Genomic DNA, 18772 nt, shown 5'->3' on the forward strand with positions numbered 1-18772 from the left:
ACAGTTGAACTCTGACCTTACACCAGAGTGATTTAGATGTTCTTGACCTCATGGATGAGTTGTGAATATGCTCTTGCAGTAAGTTAATTCTTATAAATAGTGATTATACTCTTGGGTCCTTAATACCAAAATTATTTAAAAATAATTCAAGATACCATTGGCTGTTTATAGTTCAGGTAATATGTGTTAAGCAGACAAAATCCCATATTCAAAACTGCTAGGCTGCTTCTTTTACTTTTTAAAAAATGGTGAATAAAATCCCCAAATGAAGGCATTCTGTGAGTACTGTCAGAAACAATATTTTTAAGAAGCAGCAGCAAAGTTCTTCTTTACTCCTCACTAAATCTCACCAATAATCCTCTGCTACTTTCTCGACTTGTATTTAGCTGAAGAATATGAATGGATTTAGAAATGCATTTGCTTTATCTTTTACCACACAGTCTGAATAAATCTCCATATAAAGAAAAACATGTAAAAATGGCTTAAGCACCCTCCTATTGGTGTGTGTTAAGCATGAAGGCCATTACACTTTGTTACATTGTACTGACACCTAATTGTATGTTTTTATCTCATTGTGAGCACATTAAACGTTTTATCATGGTAGTAAATGCAAAACCTTTTTGAATTATGATTAACAAAGAGAAATAAATCAAACCTAAATGAGGTATCTCATGAAAAATATCACTTTTTTTGATTTGCAAATTAATTCACATTTATGTTTCTGTTTACAAAATAAAAAGAAACTATCTTATTGGTGATTTTTCCCTCAACTTTTAAAATAAGGGATTTTGTCAGAGGAAAGCTGCAGAATAATGCAGCCAAATTCAACTTATTTGTTTTTTTTATCATATTTATTAAATGCAACAAAAGTAACTTGTACCATAATCAGTCTAAGTTCTTTAAAATATGTTGTTTAGAGCAGATAATCTAAATAAACATAAACTAATTTAGTAGTTAATTAATCATTAACTGGAGTGTAGAAACTTTAAAAAGGCAATTTGCTTAAAAATCAACATATTCAAACTTTACAATGTCTGTATTCATTTTGCATTTATGGTAAAAATACATTTGTCTGTAAACATGTTTTAACCAAAACTTCTCATGTTGCCAAGTTTTAGCTTCGTCCTGCTGGTTTTGCATTTAAGCCAATAAAATAATGATTTTCTTATTTAACAAAAGGAATTGGAATATTTGTTTATTTGCATCTTTTAGTGTATTTATAACAATGTACAAAAATGAGAAATCTGTAGAATTTTTTTTAGCCGATTAACTGATTAACTACTAAAATAATCATTAGTTGCAGCCCTAGTTCTGTTTCATAAAAACCTCCTGAAGATAAGGAGGAACATTTGATGTTTTCTTTTGGATTTAACACTACCATCCTTAAAGAACAAAATGTTATTCCAACTGTACTGTAATAAATAGCGAAAAAGAAAATCAGAATGTGTCAAACATTAAAACCAGCAGGCGAGACCTTTTCTACTCCCAACTTCAGCTCTAAATCTTGTTTTCGCCGCTCCTCTGAAGTAAGAAGCCAGAACATATTTGCTGTTGATTTTTTTATTTGTTATGAACAAAATCGCTTCACCGAGACCTCAGGAAATCATGTCAAACTATATATATATAAAAACGGGATAGGATTTCTCTTTCAAACTTGGACTTCTTCAGTGTTGCCTCAAGCTGTACTCTGACCTTTGACCTGCTGGCTAATTGGAAGGTGGGAAAGAACTGCAGGTGCTTTGCTGCTATTAGCAGCTCATAAAGCTGTGGAGGCATTGATGATTTTAATGAAACTTGCCTCAAACAATGAAGAAAAAAGAATTTAATAATAGGCCTGTTGCGATAAACAATAAATCAATTAATCGCACGATAAATTAAAACTATCAACCTCATTTTAATTATCGGCTTTATCGTCTCTTCCGGCCTTTTTCTCTTTCTGTTGATGACACTGAATGAAAAAAGGCTAAACTCCGGTGCTCTCCACTGACTCCTCCCTTCCTCATTTCCTTAGTGTAAAGCCCAGCGCACACTGCACGATCTTAGAGCTGTCAGCCGATTGTCGGCCCATTTTTAAAACCTGACAGACCACACATTAGCCGACAGAAATCCTAGGTATAACTGTTCGATCAGTTCGTTCCTGCCTTGTGGTGTCCAACAATGGGCACAAAATAATGGTCCAGTTAACTAATTTTAAAACCAGGTATTAATCAATGCTTTACTACAATCTACCTGCAATGCATGTGGCTCTAGTGTCAGCGTAAAGTCCTGACTGAATGAAAATCATTAGAACCTGTTTACGTCACGTTAACGAAGAACAGCTGAAAAGTTACCGGGTTTATCAACTGCTGTAGCAATTTCGCTCCAACTCCTCCTCTTGTCATTTCTTTGCATGAAATGTTGAATATTTGCAAAGATATGGAAAGATTTGCATATTTCAAATATGCAAAGATTTGCATATTTCATGTTGTTTCCACATATCATCTCCAATGTCCGCTGGACTTCGGGTTGCGCCTGTCAGCAGTTTGGGATTCTCCTCCATAATTTCCCCTCAGAAAGCATGGAGGAGAATCCGCGCTTTCTGATTGGCTACCTGTCACATTCAACAGGCTGCGTTAAGATCCCAGTCGGGGAAAACCCCTGATTTAGATCGGAGCAGCAACGACGATCTACCGTAACACACCACACAATCTTAGAAAGACCAACGTTTTAAGATTGTCATAAGGGGAAAAATAGGAGCAAAAAGTCGTGTAGTGTGAACTATTGCATCAGGTAGTCGATGTGCCCATCTTCTCTATTTAAATCTAATTATTACTGAAGGGCAACATAATATACAGACTTTATAATCTGCACTCTTGGTTGAATGCAATATTTATTTACACTTTGGCTTTATGTTGTTTAGTTTTTATTCAAGTACATTTTTTATTAATGGAGACTGAGAATCCATTTTGTTATAGTTTTTGGTTGTTTTGTTTTGTTCATCAGTTCCAGTGTTAAATATTCTTTTGAAAATAAAGTGTATCTATCTTTGGCAGGGAATCACATGCATTATTACGTCATTTCCATTAAATCAGTGTAAAAAGGTCTTCAAACAATATTATCGTTTATCGCAATAAGTTTTGAGACAATTAATCGCTCAGCAAAATTTGTTATAGTGACAGGCCTATTTAATAATCTCCCGACTGATTTGCTTAAACTTGAAAAGAATAAGCATGATACTCCCTCCACCGTTTGTCACAATAGAGATGATGATAAGCAGCTGTACCTTGGAGTAGAGATAAATCCGGTCGGTGTACTGGCTGGCGCAGAACTTCAGGCCCGGGTAGACGAGCTGGGCGGCGGCGGCGTCACCTTCATCATTGCCTTCATCGCCACCATTAGCATCAGCAGCAGAAGATGAGCATGACACCGCTCCGCAGTCTGCAGGGAGACAAGAGGAGCTGACTAATATCTCACTGAGCATATATTATTGGTTCATTATTGGCTTTTCTGGCTTTATTGGTACTCTGTTTGCTCCTTCGGTAATGCTCTGAACAGCAGAGGCATTAAACCGCAGCAGCTTTTAGCATTTATTACACGCAAGACAATGTTGGGAAAATATAACGTCTGGATTCAGGAAGTTTGGAGAAATGACTATGTATTTATGCTTGTTACTCGCAAACGTTTATGAGGGAATCTGAAACAAAATGTTGAGGTTATTCCCCCTGATATTTCTGCCTGAACAAAAATCAAATTCTTGATATTAGCAATGGATGGAACCATGAACAACATGTGGAGGGCTGAAGTCTTTCTCCAAAAGTATCAAATGTCATCTAATAAATTATCATTTAAGCAGAATCATTTAAATACCAATGTAAATGAAAAATTGACTGAAATATTTTTGTTTGTTTGTTGCAGATAAAGTAACATCTTTCATAATATCTGGTTAAAGGTTTTATAAAGCTTAAATATTTACTTTTTAATTAAAACTAAAATAGTGTGAATGTAGGCTAAAAAGATTTAATGCATCTGAATGATTGAAATACTTCAGAATAAAATGTGAAGGGAGATTTGGTACCAGTCAACTTTCAACACCCAATTTAGTTATTTTTCCCAAAACAACCAGTGTAACGCCAGCATCTTCCAACGGGGAAGCTCCAATTTATTTTTCACAACTTCACCCAAGAATTTCACAGAACAAACGTCTGGAAACACGGCGAGAGAGCGAAGAAGAGAGTGATAAAATGACAGGCCTGGCTGGAGAGAAACAGAGAAAGAGAAGAGAGTGAGCAGGTCATTAATGTCAGCTGTGTAGCTCGCTCATGCTGCCAGCATCTAGCAAGAAAAGGTCAGGCGGTGGAAATGAGACTGCCACTGTTCGACCACGCTTCATTTAGACAATGACCTATAACACTCTGATAATACTTGCCTTAAATCACTCTGCGTGGCTAGTGCTCGGCTTTGTCAGTGTGTGTGTTCCCCGAGAATGTGTGTGTGGTAATGGGAATAAAATACTGACACAGCTTGATGTGTGTGACAAGCGACATCCGCTGGAAAAAGACGCTGGCATCTACATAGAGCGGATCACTTATGGTTATTAGACACAACTCTGGTACCACCAGGAAGTGTGCAGAGAAACTTAGGAGATGAAGGCGCTAAATGAAACAAAGGCTTCTATGCTTTTTGTTGCCCACAAAGGATTTAAAGTTAATTAAATACTTTTATTGGTGCATGTTTGCTGCTATAATAAAAATACAGGAAATATTCCCAGACCCTGCAAACATATATTCTTAGTCAGCTTCTTAATGTGAGTGATAAGTCCCTCTAGTTAAATAAACGTCCAAATGAACTCATAAAACTGACAATATATATTTTACCTTAGCAGTAAACCCTCTTCAGAGCTTTCTATATATGTATGGTGGAATATGGAGAATAAATCCTGAAACTATCAAGGACGGCAGTGGAGAGTTCATGATTTGGGCTCACTCTGATGTGACACCGAATCAAACATAAACTGCGACAGAGTGATATAAAAAACTATTAGAAACTGTTTGAGGTTTATTTCAAATATAATGGACACAAAGACTTTAAAAAAGGTTAAAAGAGAAAAAAGAGAGATGATTAAAGGGATAGAGAGATGAGAACAGAGGAGAGAAAAAAGGATAGTAAGAATACAAAAACACCCAAGAAATCTGTTTCTAAACCTGCAAAAAGAGAGAAAATTGAAACCACACCGACAAACTGAAAACTGAAAAGCACACACTACTAATTAATACAAAATGTAAGACTATTTATTTATTTCTTATTTATTTTATTATCATTGGAGCCTTGCAACGAAATTTTGCTCAAATGTCAATAAAGTCTGTCTATGTCCAGGCATTTAGTGATAACCACCCTCCAGGACAGAGTGCATCTGCAAACAGCTGTATGTAAATATTTTTAGTAGCATTTTTCTTTATAAGAAAATCTTTGAAAGGTTGAGAACTCCAAGGCTTTTCCAGTCATTAAGCATGGAGGTGGAGGGTTCATAGTTTGATGCCACAAGAGTGAAGCAACTAAAGTCCCTAAATGCCTTATAGACAAGGCAAAACTACAACCGAGGAGATAATTACCTCACTTAAAGTCATAATAAGGAGCAGACGACATGCTCTAGTGAGTTAGAACATTTACTGATTAACTTCATATATAATTTTATCTGAAAATGTAGCATTTCATCAGGTCAATCACTCTGACTTCTGTTGCATCAACACTTGAAGGTCTGTTTGAAGAGACATTAACAAGTTTCAATAAATTAAGCAAAACATTTCTACAGAACAAACTCATACTCATATATACGTTGCTTTTCAGAGTACATATATTTTATTTGCTTTTTTGTGCATCTAGACTCTCAGGTCCTCTCCATACCTTTCCCTGCCTTAAGCAAAAAAGGAAAAAAAAAGTGCTTGAATTTTATGTTTGCAGTCGTCCTTACTGCACTTTCCCTCCATCTGGCACAAACTGTTCTGATCTCAGCCTGAATTCAGCTGCAGTGGGTCTGAAAATACCAAGATAACAAGACTTCTTTTTTCTTTTCTTTGCAGAGCAACAAACCTGGAACCAAAACGTTTTTAGGACACCAGCAGTCTCTCATCCATCCTTCTGGCCTGCTACATCTGTAATGAAACCCAGCAGCTCTGCAATGTGCCCCCCAGTATATTTGCTGTAAGCAGTTTTTTTTTTACCCCCCTCCTTTTTTGCAGTGGCGGAATGCACCAGCTGCATTAAGTGGGCCATTTATTCGAAGGGGGCAATTCATCTTACAAAGCCGTCTTATTAGACTGTCACTTACACAGTATGAACGGTGCCTTCAAAACACCCCGAGGGATTTATCTGTTATTTTACTGCGAGAGAAAGAAAACAACGCCTAATTGGACTGAGTCATCTCATCTTCTTGCAGCAGTGGAACAAAAAGAGGGGAAAAAAAGGAAAAAAATCTAACCACGCTCCTCGAGAATGAGCGACGTTTGAGCTGACGAACAAACGGGTATCCGTGTTTTAAATGTTCCCACAGCATGCAGATAGAGCGACAGACAGAGAGAGAAAGAGAGGGAGACAGTCGGAGAGGTGGAGGAGGAGGAGGAGGAGGAGTGATTGCCTGTCTGTGCTGTGCGGAAAGTAATCTCAGAGCAATCAAGAGGCGGGGGCGGCCGACAGCTCCTCGCTTCTGAAAACCACAGGCAGGTAGAGAAAAATCATTAGGCACCGCTCCTGACCCCATAGGTCACTTTTATTGGACAACCACTGTGTTTTGTATTAGACCCCCGCTGGTGGAGACAGACCGCCAAAGTCATGTAACTAATAAACCGACGACAGGATGAACATGTAGATGCCTCTTCTTCTTCTTCATATTAAACACCGTCGTGCATTCTGGGTGTTTTTAGAGGAATCCAGAAGGGAATGCGATGAGCTGTCTGTGTCCTCTTGTAATCCCTGACTCACTCAGCAATGCTGAGATCAGAGCTCTGTGGATACCATCTGTTGCGCCAGTCCTCGCTTCTTTCTCCAAAGATGCTACTTAACGACTCCAGGCTGAAACTTTTCGCAGACAGATATTAGTTGTCACCAAGAGGACGGGGGAAAAAAGTACGACGCGTCTAAAGGGCACGTCGGGGTGTGGGGTTCGGATCTCCTGCAGCGCCTCTTTAGTGCTGCCATTTCTGATCGACAGTGAAGCTTTTATCTCTCCCCTAGAGTCAAGTCTGAATAGAGGCGATTTTCTTTCTTTTTCTATTTTTTTTTTTTCAAAAGAAAGCAGCTTTCACTCACCTTTAGGTTTTTTTTCCCCTTTTTTTCTGCCTGAGTGTAGTGCTGAAGCCTCTGCGGGGGGAAAGCAGCGGTGGGATTCAATCGTTGAGCGTCGGGGGGGCACAGGTGGCCACAGAGACGGGAAATTAACCACTCGACAGTCTGAGCGCTAATAGATGCCAAACTGCGCGCAATTCAAGAACGGAAATCTGTCAAGGTGTTGCACACTGATCTCAAAATGTTAGAGGGTAATCGGGGTTGATAGCTTGCATGTTAAAACCGAAATCACTTGTGCTTCAGTCGCTTTTATGCTAAGTCTTTAGCAAAAAAGAAAAAAGAAAAGGAGTTCAGTCACAGATCCTTGTGAAAATACTCACAGGCCTCAACTTTTTTAACCTTGTATAACCATAAACTTCTATGTATTTTATGTGATTCATCATTTCTTTTAACAGATAAAAATCTCAAAAGTGACTCAACCAGCTACCACTGCAGTTACAGCTGTGTCCTTTTCTCTCTCAGCTTTACACATTTAGAGACGTTTTGTCTAAACAGCATCTAGAAACAGCAGTTCAAATGCGCAAGATTTCTGCAAGTTTCACCAACTCAAATTTGTAGACTTAATGAAATTCAAGACCTGCATCTCATCAGAAATGTGCAAAAGAAAACTGTATATTAAGCTTTTTTGTGTACAATGAATGTAATGTCATACGGGTTGGCAATAGACGTGAGCCAGTCTTATTTTGTCAAGTCAACGAAATAAGACAAAACTAACTTAAAGGTAACTTTAACAAGAAATAGACTTGTTTTAAGTAAATAATTCCACTGGCAGATATTTAACTGATGACAGGACATGTTTCCCATGTTATAAGTTAATTTATCTGCCAATAGAACTAGTTCTTTTTCATCTATATTAAGGAATTATTTACTTAAAACAAGTCTCTATATCTTGCTGAAAAGTTGCTACTGATTTAGTTTGTCTTATTTCAAGTGTATAAAGATGTTTGCACTAGAAATTAGAACAAAAATACTTGGTAAGATTTTTTGTTTTGCAGCAAGGGTAAATGAGCAGCTACTTAGCATTAGCTTCAACAGCCTTGAGTCCCATGAAGATGTCTGTGGAATGCGTTAGGATGATTTTCAGAGGCTCAAACAGAAAAATCATTCAACTTATCCTTTCTTAGGTAACTTCCTTTCACCTTTTCTCTGCCTCTCTAGCTTTTCCTCACTCCTGAGAGCAGCGCAGTTCACAGTAGGCAGCTTTTCAGACTTGCAGCATTTTTCAAATTAAAATTTTTAACGTTTCATTATATTTAAATTAATTTCAAACGCTGAAATTAGCGTTAAAGTACTTGTCTCACTTTATAATAAACCCTGTCCAGTCGGTATCCTCAGACAGGTTTTCCTTCAAGGTTGTCCAGTTTTTAGCTGTAATACATCCCAGTAAAACACATCGCAGTTTGAGACACAAGGTGAAAACTGTTCCAACTAAGACACTGTACATCCCAAAACAGTCTGCATGTTTTCAAAGTCAACACGCAGGTCACAGGCTTTTCTTAGACTCTGCTTGTCTGGCAGTTTTTTTTAAAAGGTCTTCATATTGCAGACGCTGTAATTAGGGTCTTTGTAATTAGTGCAATTTATTGCTTTGTGTATCCCACTGAGACATAAGCAGTCAAACTCAGAGGTCTTAATTTGCAATATTACACACTGTGTAATTGGGAATTTGTTTCCTTTACGTCCCTCTGAGACATACAGACGGGCACATGTAAAAACCTGAGTGGACTGGGAAGCCAGGTTGTGTTTCAGGGATGAGCAGGTGCAACACAGGAGCTTGAGTGGCTTTTATGTAATTAGCCCTCTCTCCACTTTATTAAAAAAAAAAGGCAGCTAATCACCAGCTTCTCGACCTGCCGGACAGGGACCGGACGTGAAACCTGGTGTGTCCTGTAATTTGGCGCCGACAGTAGCGGCGGCCTCCTAATTCCAACCGAAGAAATGGGTTCTATCTTCAACTCAATGCGACAAGGAAATACGAATAATAATGCCAAGCCCCATATGGGATGAGATATAGTTCCTTATTGGTTGGCGTGATGATATTAAACAGCAGTATATGTGCAGGTGACAGTGTGGCACCAGCCAATTTCCCTAGATATGAGAAGGCAAGAGATTGCAGGTGGGATTTACCCTGTGTGTGGTCAGGGGAGAGGCAGCCGCCGCTGCCAGCCATGTTGTCGCCTCCCTCCTTCGCTGATTGTTTGCCTTTGGGCCAACACTTATCCGCTTCTTCCAACGTCTGTTTGACTTTCAGAGGCTCTGGTTCGCTTTCGGAGCTGGAAAGGACAACGCACTCTTGGCCAGTGGAGGCTTGAGAAGGCCCTGGTGACTCTGGGTCGGCAGAAAAAGAAAGCAAAGACGGAAATTACTCAGAGTTTAATTGCTTTTACAAAAGATACACGAGTAGAGTTGGCTGATTAGCCCCATAAAACCGGGAAGAACAAACACCTGCTACCCTCCTTTCACCGAATCTTGCTTCAAACCGCCAATACCATTTGCTGAGCGAGCGGATTATGCTCTCGTCCCATTGTTTTACTAATTGCTCAACAGTGTCATGTGCAATCAAACTGAAACAAGGATAATTGTAGGCGATTGCTGCATCTGTACATGGCTGCGGCTGAGGGCAGACAGCTGATAGTGACTCAACGCCAGCGGTAGATCAGACTAAGTAGTAAGTAGCAGCTTACTGCACTGTACAGACACACACACACTGATAACTCTTCCTCAACGTTTCCTCCTGCCACTCAGCATTTATACATTATGTGCAGCTATTGCAGCTATTAGCTTAATGTTCTCTCTTTATAGCTCTTTGTTTTGGAAAGTACACCCTGGCTCAGCACTGCTGTGTTTAGCTGCATCTCAGTCATTAACAGATCTACTGCTGCCATTAAATTTGATTTCCTTTCAAGTAGAAAGTAACCCTGAATCGGTCTCTCACTGTTTAGCTGGGTCTCCTTCCTGGACACTGACAGGAAGCTTGGCGCCAGTAGAGGAATGATCTAGAGTCAACACACAGCTTCAAACCAACTACAAACCAGAGATCAGGTCAGAAATCTCGGCATAGAGATGAACTCTGACCTGAACCTTCATTTACAAAGTCAGCCTTCTACCACCTGAAGAACATTTCCAGGATTAAAGGACTAATGTCTCAGCAAGATCTAGAGAAACTCATCCATGCGTTAATCTTCAGTCACATTGATTACTGCAACAGATCTGCCTAAAAAAATCAATCAGATCCAGAATGCTGCTGCTGGCGTTCAGACTAAAACCAGGAAGTTAGAGAGCATCACACCAGTTCTAAAGTTCTTCCACTGAGGGAAGTGACTTTAAAATACTGTTCCTAGTTTATAAATCACTGAAAGATCTGCTGGTGTTGTATCAACCTTCCAGACCTCTCAGGTTCTGCTCTGCATCCACAGAACCAGAACCAAACGAGAAGCAACATTCAGCTTCTATGCACCACAAATCTGGAAAAAACTTCCAGAAAACTGCAAAACAGCTGAAACACTGAGTTCCTTTAAATCTAGACTCAATGAAGAATTTAACAATGGCACTTGACTTAATGTAATGTTTTGATTGTTGAGTCTATGTTCTATGACTTTTTGTTTTTATGATGTAAAGCACTTTGAAATGCCTTGAGGCTGAAATGTGCTATACAAATAAAATTTGATTGATTTGATTGATGTAGTCTCCACTTTCTCCCCAATAAAAGCACTCCTGATTTGGAGTTACAGTGTTTAGCAGTCAATAAAAGACCTACTGCTGCCACTAACTTCATGTTTATCTTTGTTTTTGTCACATAGAAAGTACACCCAGTTCTGTATTCTATTAAAAAGTTGAAATAACTGGGAATCAATTGACCTGTTTGTCTTATAACATGGCAATTAGATGGCAAATTAAGACATAGAGATATTTAAAACCAATTTAACTTAAATTATGCTTCAACACACTTCATGCTAAAGTTTAAAAAAACTGAGCAGCTGCTTTAAGAAAAGAGCACAAATATTTATGACCAACTGCAAATGTCACGGTCTGAGCAGAACGTCTTAAAAAAAAGAAAAACTAGGCTGCGCAATTTCTGTTCCCCATCTCTCCTGGTTATATTTAAATCACATTCTTTCACAATATTTGTCAAACTCGAGGTGCGAAATCTAACAAGACAGTAAGTTGTGAGACTGGAGGACACGAAAGGCTAATTAGTGATCTTGCCTCTCTGCGGCTTGTTTCTTCAAAAGGCCAGTTCTCGACGGCTTCCTCAAAATGTCACCGCGAGTCTCCGGGCCGCCGGCCCCCTCCACTAACAAGCCGACAGAGGCCGCGGAGAGACGGCTCAATTTGTGTTAAGTTGCCCTCCGACGTGGAAGACGTTAGCGTCGAAGTCCAGCGGGGGCCGGCCCCTGTGTTTTCCCGCCCAGTAGGACCCCCCGTCACGCTCGGAGTGGGCTGATAAGGTTGCAGAATTGACTCGAATCCACTCCACTCGAACCAAATCAAAGCAACCCACATGTGACGCAAACAGGAAGTGCTTCAAAGCATCAAAAAAAAAAAAGAAAGTAGCTGGTCCTGGAAATAAGTTCAGGAAATGGTTCAAGCCGACTCTGTCACACGAAGGAGGTGAAGTAACAATCTGTGACAGTTTGATTAAAAACAGGATTCCTGACCAAGCAGCCCTACAGGGGATTCAATCTGAACACGATTATTATAATATTATTGTTCAACACCTGTTATAAGGCAGGTCCCTCTTTCCTGCAGCACAGGAGATCAATTTTAGAGAAAAATATGAGATTACATAGAAAAAAAGGCGTTTTAAATAAATAAAATAATGTGTTGTATGCATTTCGTGCATCTAATTTAAAAAGAATAATCACACAGAACACATTGATGTACAAGATTCAAAAATTAATTTAAGGGAAAAAAGCAAAAACTTATTTTAGTGTCTTAAAAAGACAGAATATGAAGTGATATTAGCAGCTACGGCAACTTGACATTTGCCCATAAGTTAGCTCAAAAGTCTTTTTTTATTAAATGTCATTAAACATCCAGGCAGAGTTATATAGTAAGTCTTGAATTATACTTTATTTCTCTATATTTTTGCTTTAATGCAGCTAAAAGTTCCTGTAGGCTTTCAAATCAGCCATTATCAGTACTTTTTCAGGTATTTTGAATATTTACTTTGGTCTTTAAAAGCTTTTTCCTTCATTATTACATCCTGGACCAGTAGATGAAATGTTATTCTTAGGTCCAAAAGTCACCTTGACCTCTCTACGCAAGCTTTTCTCCAGAATTTCTGAATGACTTTTGTTAATCTTATCCCATATTTCCATTTGGTGAAATCTTGTGCACCAAATATTTGGTTTTCAGTCAGTTTTTTGTTCACTCAAACTTTTCCTCATTGTTTTACACATAAACTACAGAACAGATCTGAAAAGGAGAAAGTTTAGCTTCTTGGAAGCATCGTGTAAAGACTTAGAAGTGGGTTCAAACAAAGTAATGTATGTTACGCTTCCAAACTATTTTCCTTGTAATCCCGTTCCTAAAATAAGAGCGGCGGGATTTAGTTGGAAAATGCGGCATATGCCACTGAAGCAAGACAAGTTTTAGTCTTGGCATTTCTGACGAATAGTATGTATTTAATGGAACAATGGAGCACATTTTAAAAAGGAGCAGCTGGTCATTTACAGTTAAAGTTATTAATTAAACTAAAATAATTAGTAAAAAAAAACATAAGGATGATGCATTTTCGGAAAGGAGTGAAGTAAAGTAGGAGATGTGGAAACTATTAGCTGCAGTGATGTGAAAAACTATTATATATTTCTTCTATTTTTGCACTTTTACCTTGTTATTTTTTAACATCTTAGCTCTCTCTCCCTTGCTGAATCATGAACTTTGACTCTAACTGAGGAAAATTGAGTCCTGGATTGCTTAAAGTGTTGTTTTGGGTTCTTGATGTGCAACCAGGATTCCTTAAATTTAAACTTAACGTCTCGATATCTTCACATCATATGACACTATTCTGTGATTCACACTCTCCCTGCTCCCTGTGTAGTCACACCAAAAAAAAAAAATGTTGTTCTTGAAGGAATAACATTTCTCATGTCACATCACAGGCTTCCACCTGATTATTTTCTTGCATCCTCGAGTGCTGAGGATTTCAGTGGCAAGCTGAGAGATATCTCCATAAATACAGTTGTTATTTTTCCACACAGTCTGTCATTTACAAATTTAGCAGGTTGTTAAATTTCCTGTCTAGCAAGCTGACACAGCCCGCCGCTGTGAATGCAGAGTGGCGCTTGTGACAAAGAGGAGTGTGAATGCTGAATAGTTATCAAGCATCTGCTGCAGCGGAGCTTGGAACGGGGCGGGGTGGAAGGAGGGTGTTTTGTGTGTTTTTTGTGTGGGTGTGAGCCTTAGAAATAATAATAATAATAAAAAAAATGGAGGTAGTGCCTGTTTGTTCTCTCGTTTCTCGTGCGTCAGCTGCAAACAGACCTTCAGCACATTCAATATCTGCTGTGAACTTAATATAGATCCTGTCATGGCATTTAAGACACTCAAAAGTCACTAATGAATGTCAAAAGACAGGAAAACTTGAGCATCATATATAACTATTAATATCATTGTCTAAGAGAACTTCATAATATTACATATTTCTGCAGCTACAGTTGAAATCAGAAGTTTAAAGTGCCTAAAAAGACATTTCTTATTTATTTATCTGTTGATTTTGTTATCCTTAAGTCATTTTCTAACTACATAGAAAGCAAAACTACTGTTTCTTCATTTCATTTCAAATTGACAAACTTCTCTTCCTGTTTTCCTTCAGTGGTAATTATGGCCAAACATATTTCTCAGAATTAAAACTGTTATTACCACAAAAAAAAGCAATTAAGGAAGGTATTTACCAATTTAAGACTTGCGAATTGTAATTTAAAGTCTATGGTGAAAATTCCGGACATATCAAGATTTTTAAGAGTTTTTTAAGATTGTGCATAGATTTTCTTTAGTGCATTTTGGATGCAAATGATGCACATTTTATTTAAAAAGTCTAACAAATAAAATTTTAATTTGTATTCATAAGTCATCTTGCTTCTACAATAAAAAAAATTTATTAAAATCACACCAGTTGTGACCATGATGAATTTTTCAGTATAATTTGCTGTCTAATAATTCATTAAGTTCAGTTAAAAGTTGGATTTTTTTTTTTTGCCTGACTAATTTGAACCTCATTCCAGTTTCGATTTTTTTCTTCCAGCCGATCTGTGATGCACCTCAGACATTTAAGGAGCGCAGACCTGCAGTCTGCCGGGTCATAACGACTTCCCTCCCCTGCTCTTCTGCAAGACACAATCATAGGCTGTCAGAGATATTACCTAGAGCAAGCTCAACTTTTCCCCAACTTTATGTGAAGCGTTAGCAGCAGTAGCAGCCGCCTTCTCTCTGTCTCTCTCTCTTGGCTTGACAGGTGAGAATTATGCTGTGTCCTTGTCATCTGCAGGAAGAGAGAGAGACAGACAATCCTCTCGGAGCGGAGCTATTTCAGACGCTGGCAAGGCTGCCTCCATCTTTCGCTATATCGCGTCTCCATCTGGTGAAATCTGTAATGCTGCTCGAAAGTATTATGTCAACAGACTGCTCGGATTGATATTGACAGGGAGGAAAATAAAGAGCTGAATGGATTTTTTTTGCTTCAGGTGCTTCGGTTTAAGCAAGAGACGGGGGCAGTGTTGTCCTTTTTTAAAAATTGAATCCGATGGGATTATTTGTGAATTAAAAGAAGAGGTCCACAACAGACAGACACAAACATCTGGGAGGGTTAGATGATATAATTAGTGTTTTACTAGCTTCTCCGTCTTACCAGGTTTGAGCCCAGATGAGCGCGGGAATTCGCACATCTCGCAGTAAGGCAGCAGGCCGCTGTTGGAGTAGGTGCACGCCCCGCAGCTCCACGTCTTCTGAGGCTTCCGGTGGACAATCGAGGCGGGACTTCCTGGGCTGTTCCATCCCGGCATCAACCTCCGCTTCCCGGCAAAACGAGACCCGGGGCTCGAACTGGACTTGGGCGTTCGAAGCCTCTTCAGCTGCGGTGAAAAGTCCTGGTCGAGATTCACACAGGAGGGAGAGCGGTCGGAGTCAACTTCTTCCACCGGCTCCGAGGATGGAGACGGAGACGGTTCCCCGTCATCTGGTTTCTTCCTCTTCTCCTTGCTGGCACTTGGCGAGAAGAACGAGCGAATATCGTGCTGCTTTTCTTTCTCAAACTAAGAAAAACGATGTAAGCTCATGTTAGATTTGTCTCCAAACCAGAAGAGTTTGGAATATAAATTATCAAAAAAATTCTTATTTCTTAAGGAATGAGTTAGTTTTCTTCCATATTTGGCCTTTTAATACATAGACAAAAAGGTTAATTAATATTCCTTCTGACAAGAGAAGCGTCTCCAAGCCAATTTTATAGTTCCCTACTCAGGTACAATAATTGGTATTATTGGGATTCTGCAGGTTGCACCAACTCATACTTGAGACTTTTAAAACCATAATGAATTAAATTTAAGACAAGTATCAAGACAGAAAATGAGAAATAAATAAATTGTATGGACTGGAAACAGAAGTAAGCCGTCGGCTAAGATGAACAACCCAACAGCCACATTGAGTCACAGACTATAATGCTATGTCTGCACGACTCAAAGGTTTGCATAACAGTAAAGTCCCGCAGCATAAAAGAAAGCTACATAGAATATATGAGATTAAAACAGATTTAAGAACTGTGATTAAGGTATTTAAGGCCAACTTATTGTTTTTCAATGAATTTAAGAAATTTCAAAGCCTTATTTTTTTTAAAATTGGGCCTTTTTAACAGTGTATGGACATCCTGTATTATGAGTTGATTACTCTAAACAGAAAATCAAATACATTTCTTGCTTAAATAAAAATAAACCGGAACTAGACAAATTTGAGTTTAAGACATTTAAGTATTGTATTATTCAAAATAACCCTAATTAATCCGGTTTATTACCTTCTACTGTTCTTTAATCTTTTTGAAAATATCCCACCAATTTTTTGGTCAAATTAATTCAACATGCAGATATTTTTTTCTGCTCATTTAAGTCTTTGACTACCACTGATCTGTGGCTTATCTGAAAATCACCCTCTTCAACTCAGCAGGCTTGTGTTTGGCTTTGGTAGAAAATCTAAAAGGGTCATGTCAGCAGTTGCTCAAAGATCAGCTGATTAGTTAAGTGCTTTGATACAATCAACTGGAGCCATTAAACCGCAGAATTAAAAAAGAAAACCACACAAAGAAACCGTATCTCAGTTTCAACCGACTGAATGTGGATAATTAGTGTTGGTAAAAAAAACAAAACTGAACGCCTGTTCAGTTTTTGTCATTTTCCAACCACAAATGTTAATGGATTTTATGCGATAGCCCAACACAAAGCAGGGAATAATTATGAAATGAATGGAATACAATAGCTAACACTGAATATTACAGTTAACAAACCAAATAAGAGTGTCCAAAGTGTGGCCCAGGGGCCACTTGGGAATCTGAAGTCTTTATTTATTTAAGCAGAATACTGCAGGGTTAGTTTATTGTTGAACTAGTAAAAAATGTATTAATTAATTTTTTATCCACTGCTGTAGAGTATAAATTAAAACATTTTTTAAGTATATGTGAAAAGTCTTGAAAAACGCATTTACATTGCTATGCAGCACAAATCTGGAACAAACTTCCAGATAAAAACCCAACAGCTTATGAAACATTAATTAACAATCTGATGTGTAATGTCGACAAAATGCAATGTTTCAATTGTTGACTGTTTTATGACTCTGTTTTTTGTGTTTTTATGATGTAAAGCACCTTGAAATGTCTTGTCTCTGAAAGGTGCTATACAAATAAAATTTTATTAGATTTTTGATTTGATTTTGCTTCAGCTAAACATTGAAATTTACAATTCTTATTAAACAAAGTGTAGAAATTATGAATGGGTAAGAATGTTTTTGCAAGAAAAGATACCAACAGGGAATGTGGTAAATGTAAAATTACTTGTCTTTACAGTCAGAGATTCTGAGAAACTCACATAGGAGAAGAAAATGTCATCGTTCACATTTCCTGTGTTTCCCTCCAGCGGTAGCACCATCTCACTCGGCGTCCAAGAGTTGGCAAGGCTGAGGAACTCCCACTTGTCCTTGTCACCTTCATCAGCCTTCAGGTATTCCTTCCTGCCGTTCAATGTGCTACCAGTAACAGTTTCCTGGAAGTCACGCAACATTCAGCTTTACCCTGTCATTTGTTTTTTATATTTAGCCCTAAAATATTTTTATTAGTCACGCGTCATATGAAGTAAACATGACTGTCACGACTGAAAGTTTTAGCAGCTTTGCATGAATTAATCCCAGCATGCTTGCATAATGTCGTCAGCGCTACCTTCCTGTTGAGCATAGACCACATGACTGTGTCAAAGGTGCCCTTGGCGATGAGGTAGTGCACGTTGACAGAGGACGTCTGTCCGATGCGGTGAGCACGGTCTTCCGCCTGCTTCATGTGTCCGGGGTTCCAGTAGAGCTCGGCAAACACAACATGGCTGGCAGCGGTGAAGGTCAAACCCTAGACACAACACACACATACACACACAGAAAAGCAGCATAATTTGAGCAAAAATGCACAATTCAAGCACACTTAAACTCTCAAGATAGAAGCTACTTCCTCTGAATGGAATGCCTTTAATTTGTCACCATGTGGTATACCTTATTTACTATTTGCCACTTTATGTTTTTATTTACTTTTCAGCTAAAACAGGAAAAACAATACGGAGATTCATAGTTCAGCAGTAAGTTTTCCTCATAGTACCTGACCGGCGGCTTGGATACTGAGGATGGCGACTCGGGTTTCTGGATCGCTCTGGAATTTGTGGACTAACTTGATTCGCTCCGATGAAGGCACGCTGCCGTCGATTCGGATGTACCCAGCCTGGTAGACCAGAAGAGACATGTTTTACTGATTAATTAATGTTTAAAAAGTGCCACTTGTGCTATGGAAAAGCCATAACACTCTACTGTTTTTTAAAATCAAACATAGAACAAATTCTAGGTACTATAATTATAGTTATAGTTAATTATAAATAAATACTCTTACCCTGCATCCCTCTTTGGATGTTAGCTTGCTGGAACGTTAGCCAGTTTTTGGTTGCTGAGAAATAGTGCTAATTATATTAAAGAGTCTTTTTTAGATACTAAGTCACACTTTCACAGCGACATTATGAAAAAAATAACAAAAAAGGAGTCGCTAAATTAAGCAGCAAATCTAGAGTTATTGCTAACATAATCTATTTTCAGCTGTTTTTGCCAGATATCTCTCTTGAAGGCTAATGAATAAAGTATGATTGAAGGCTTCCAGGTGTAGTAGGTTGAGCCTTATTATCCAGAACTCCTTGATGAATATAGTATAAAAGATTACACAAATAACTAG

The 18772-nt window shown here is 38.5% G+C and overlaps 1 protein-coding gene across 2 annotated transcripts in view; it reads right to left on the minus strand.

Annotated features, from left to right (window-relative positions):
• zranb3 (zinc finger RANBP2-type containing 3) overlaps positions 1 to 18772 on the minus strand; it is a 96388-nt gene that overhangs the window by 40345 nt on the left and 37271 nt on the right. For both annotated transcript variants that reach the window (XM_005810203.2, XM_023329221.1), the window contains exons 10-15: positions 18155 to 18274; positions 17732 to 17911; positions 17385 to 17558; positions 15167 to 15569; positions 9445 to 9645; positions 3263 to 3417 (exon numbers count right to left, since the gene is read on the minus strand). In XM_005810203.2, coding sequence (XP_005810260.1) covers positions 3263 to 3417; positions 9445 to 9645; positions 15167 to 15569; positions 17385 to 17558; positions 17732 to 17911; positions 18155 to 18274 — 1233 coding nt within the window. The remainder of the gene's footprint in view (positions 1 to 3262; positions 3418 to 9444; positions 9646 to 15166; positions 15570 to 17384; positions 17559 to 17731; positions 17912 to 18154; positions 18275 to 18772) is intronic.

This window comes from Xiphophorus maculatus, chromosome 24 (assembly GCF_002775205.1).
Source record: "Xiphophorus maculatus strain JP 163 A chromosome 24, X_maculatus-5.0-male, whole genome shotgun sequence".
Lineage (NCBI taxonomy): Eukaryota > Metazoa > Chordata > Actinopteri > Cyprinodontiformes > Poeciliidae > Xiphophorus > Xiphophorus maculatus.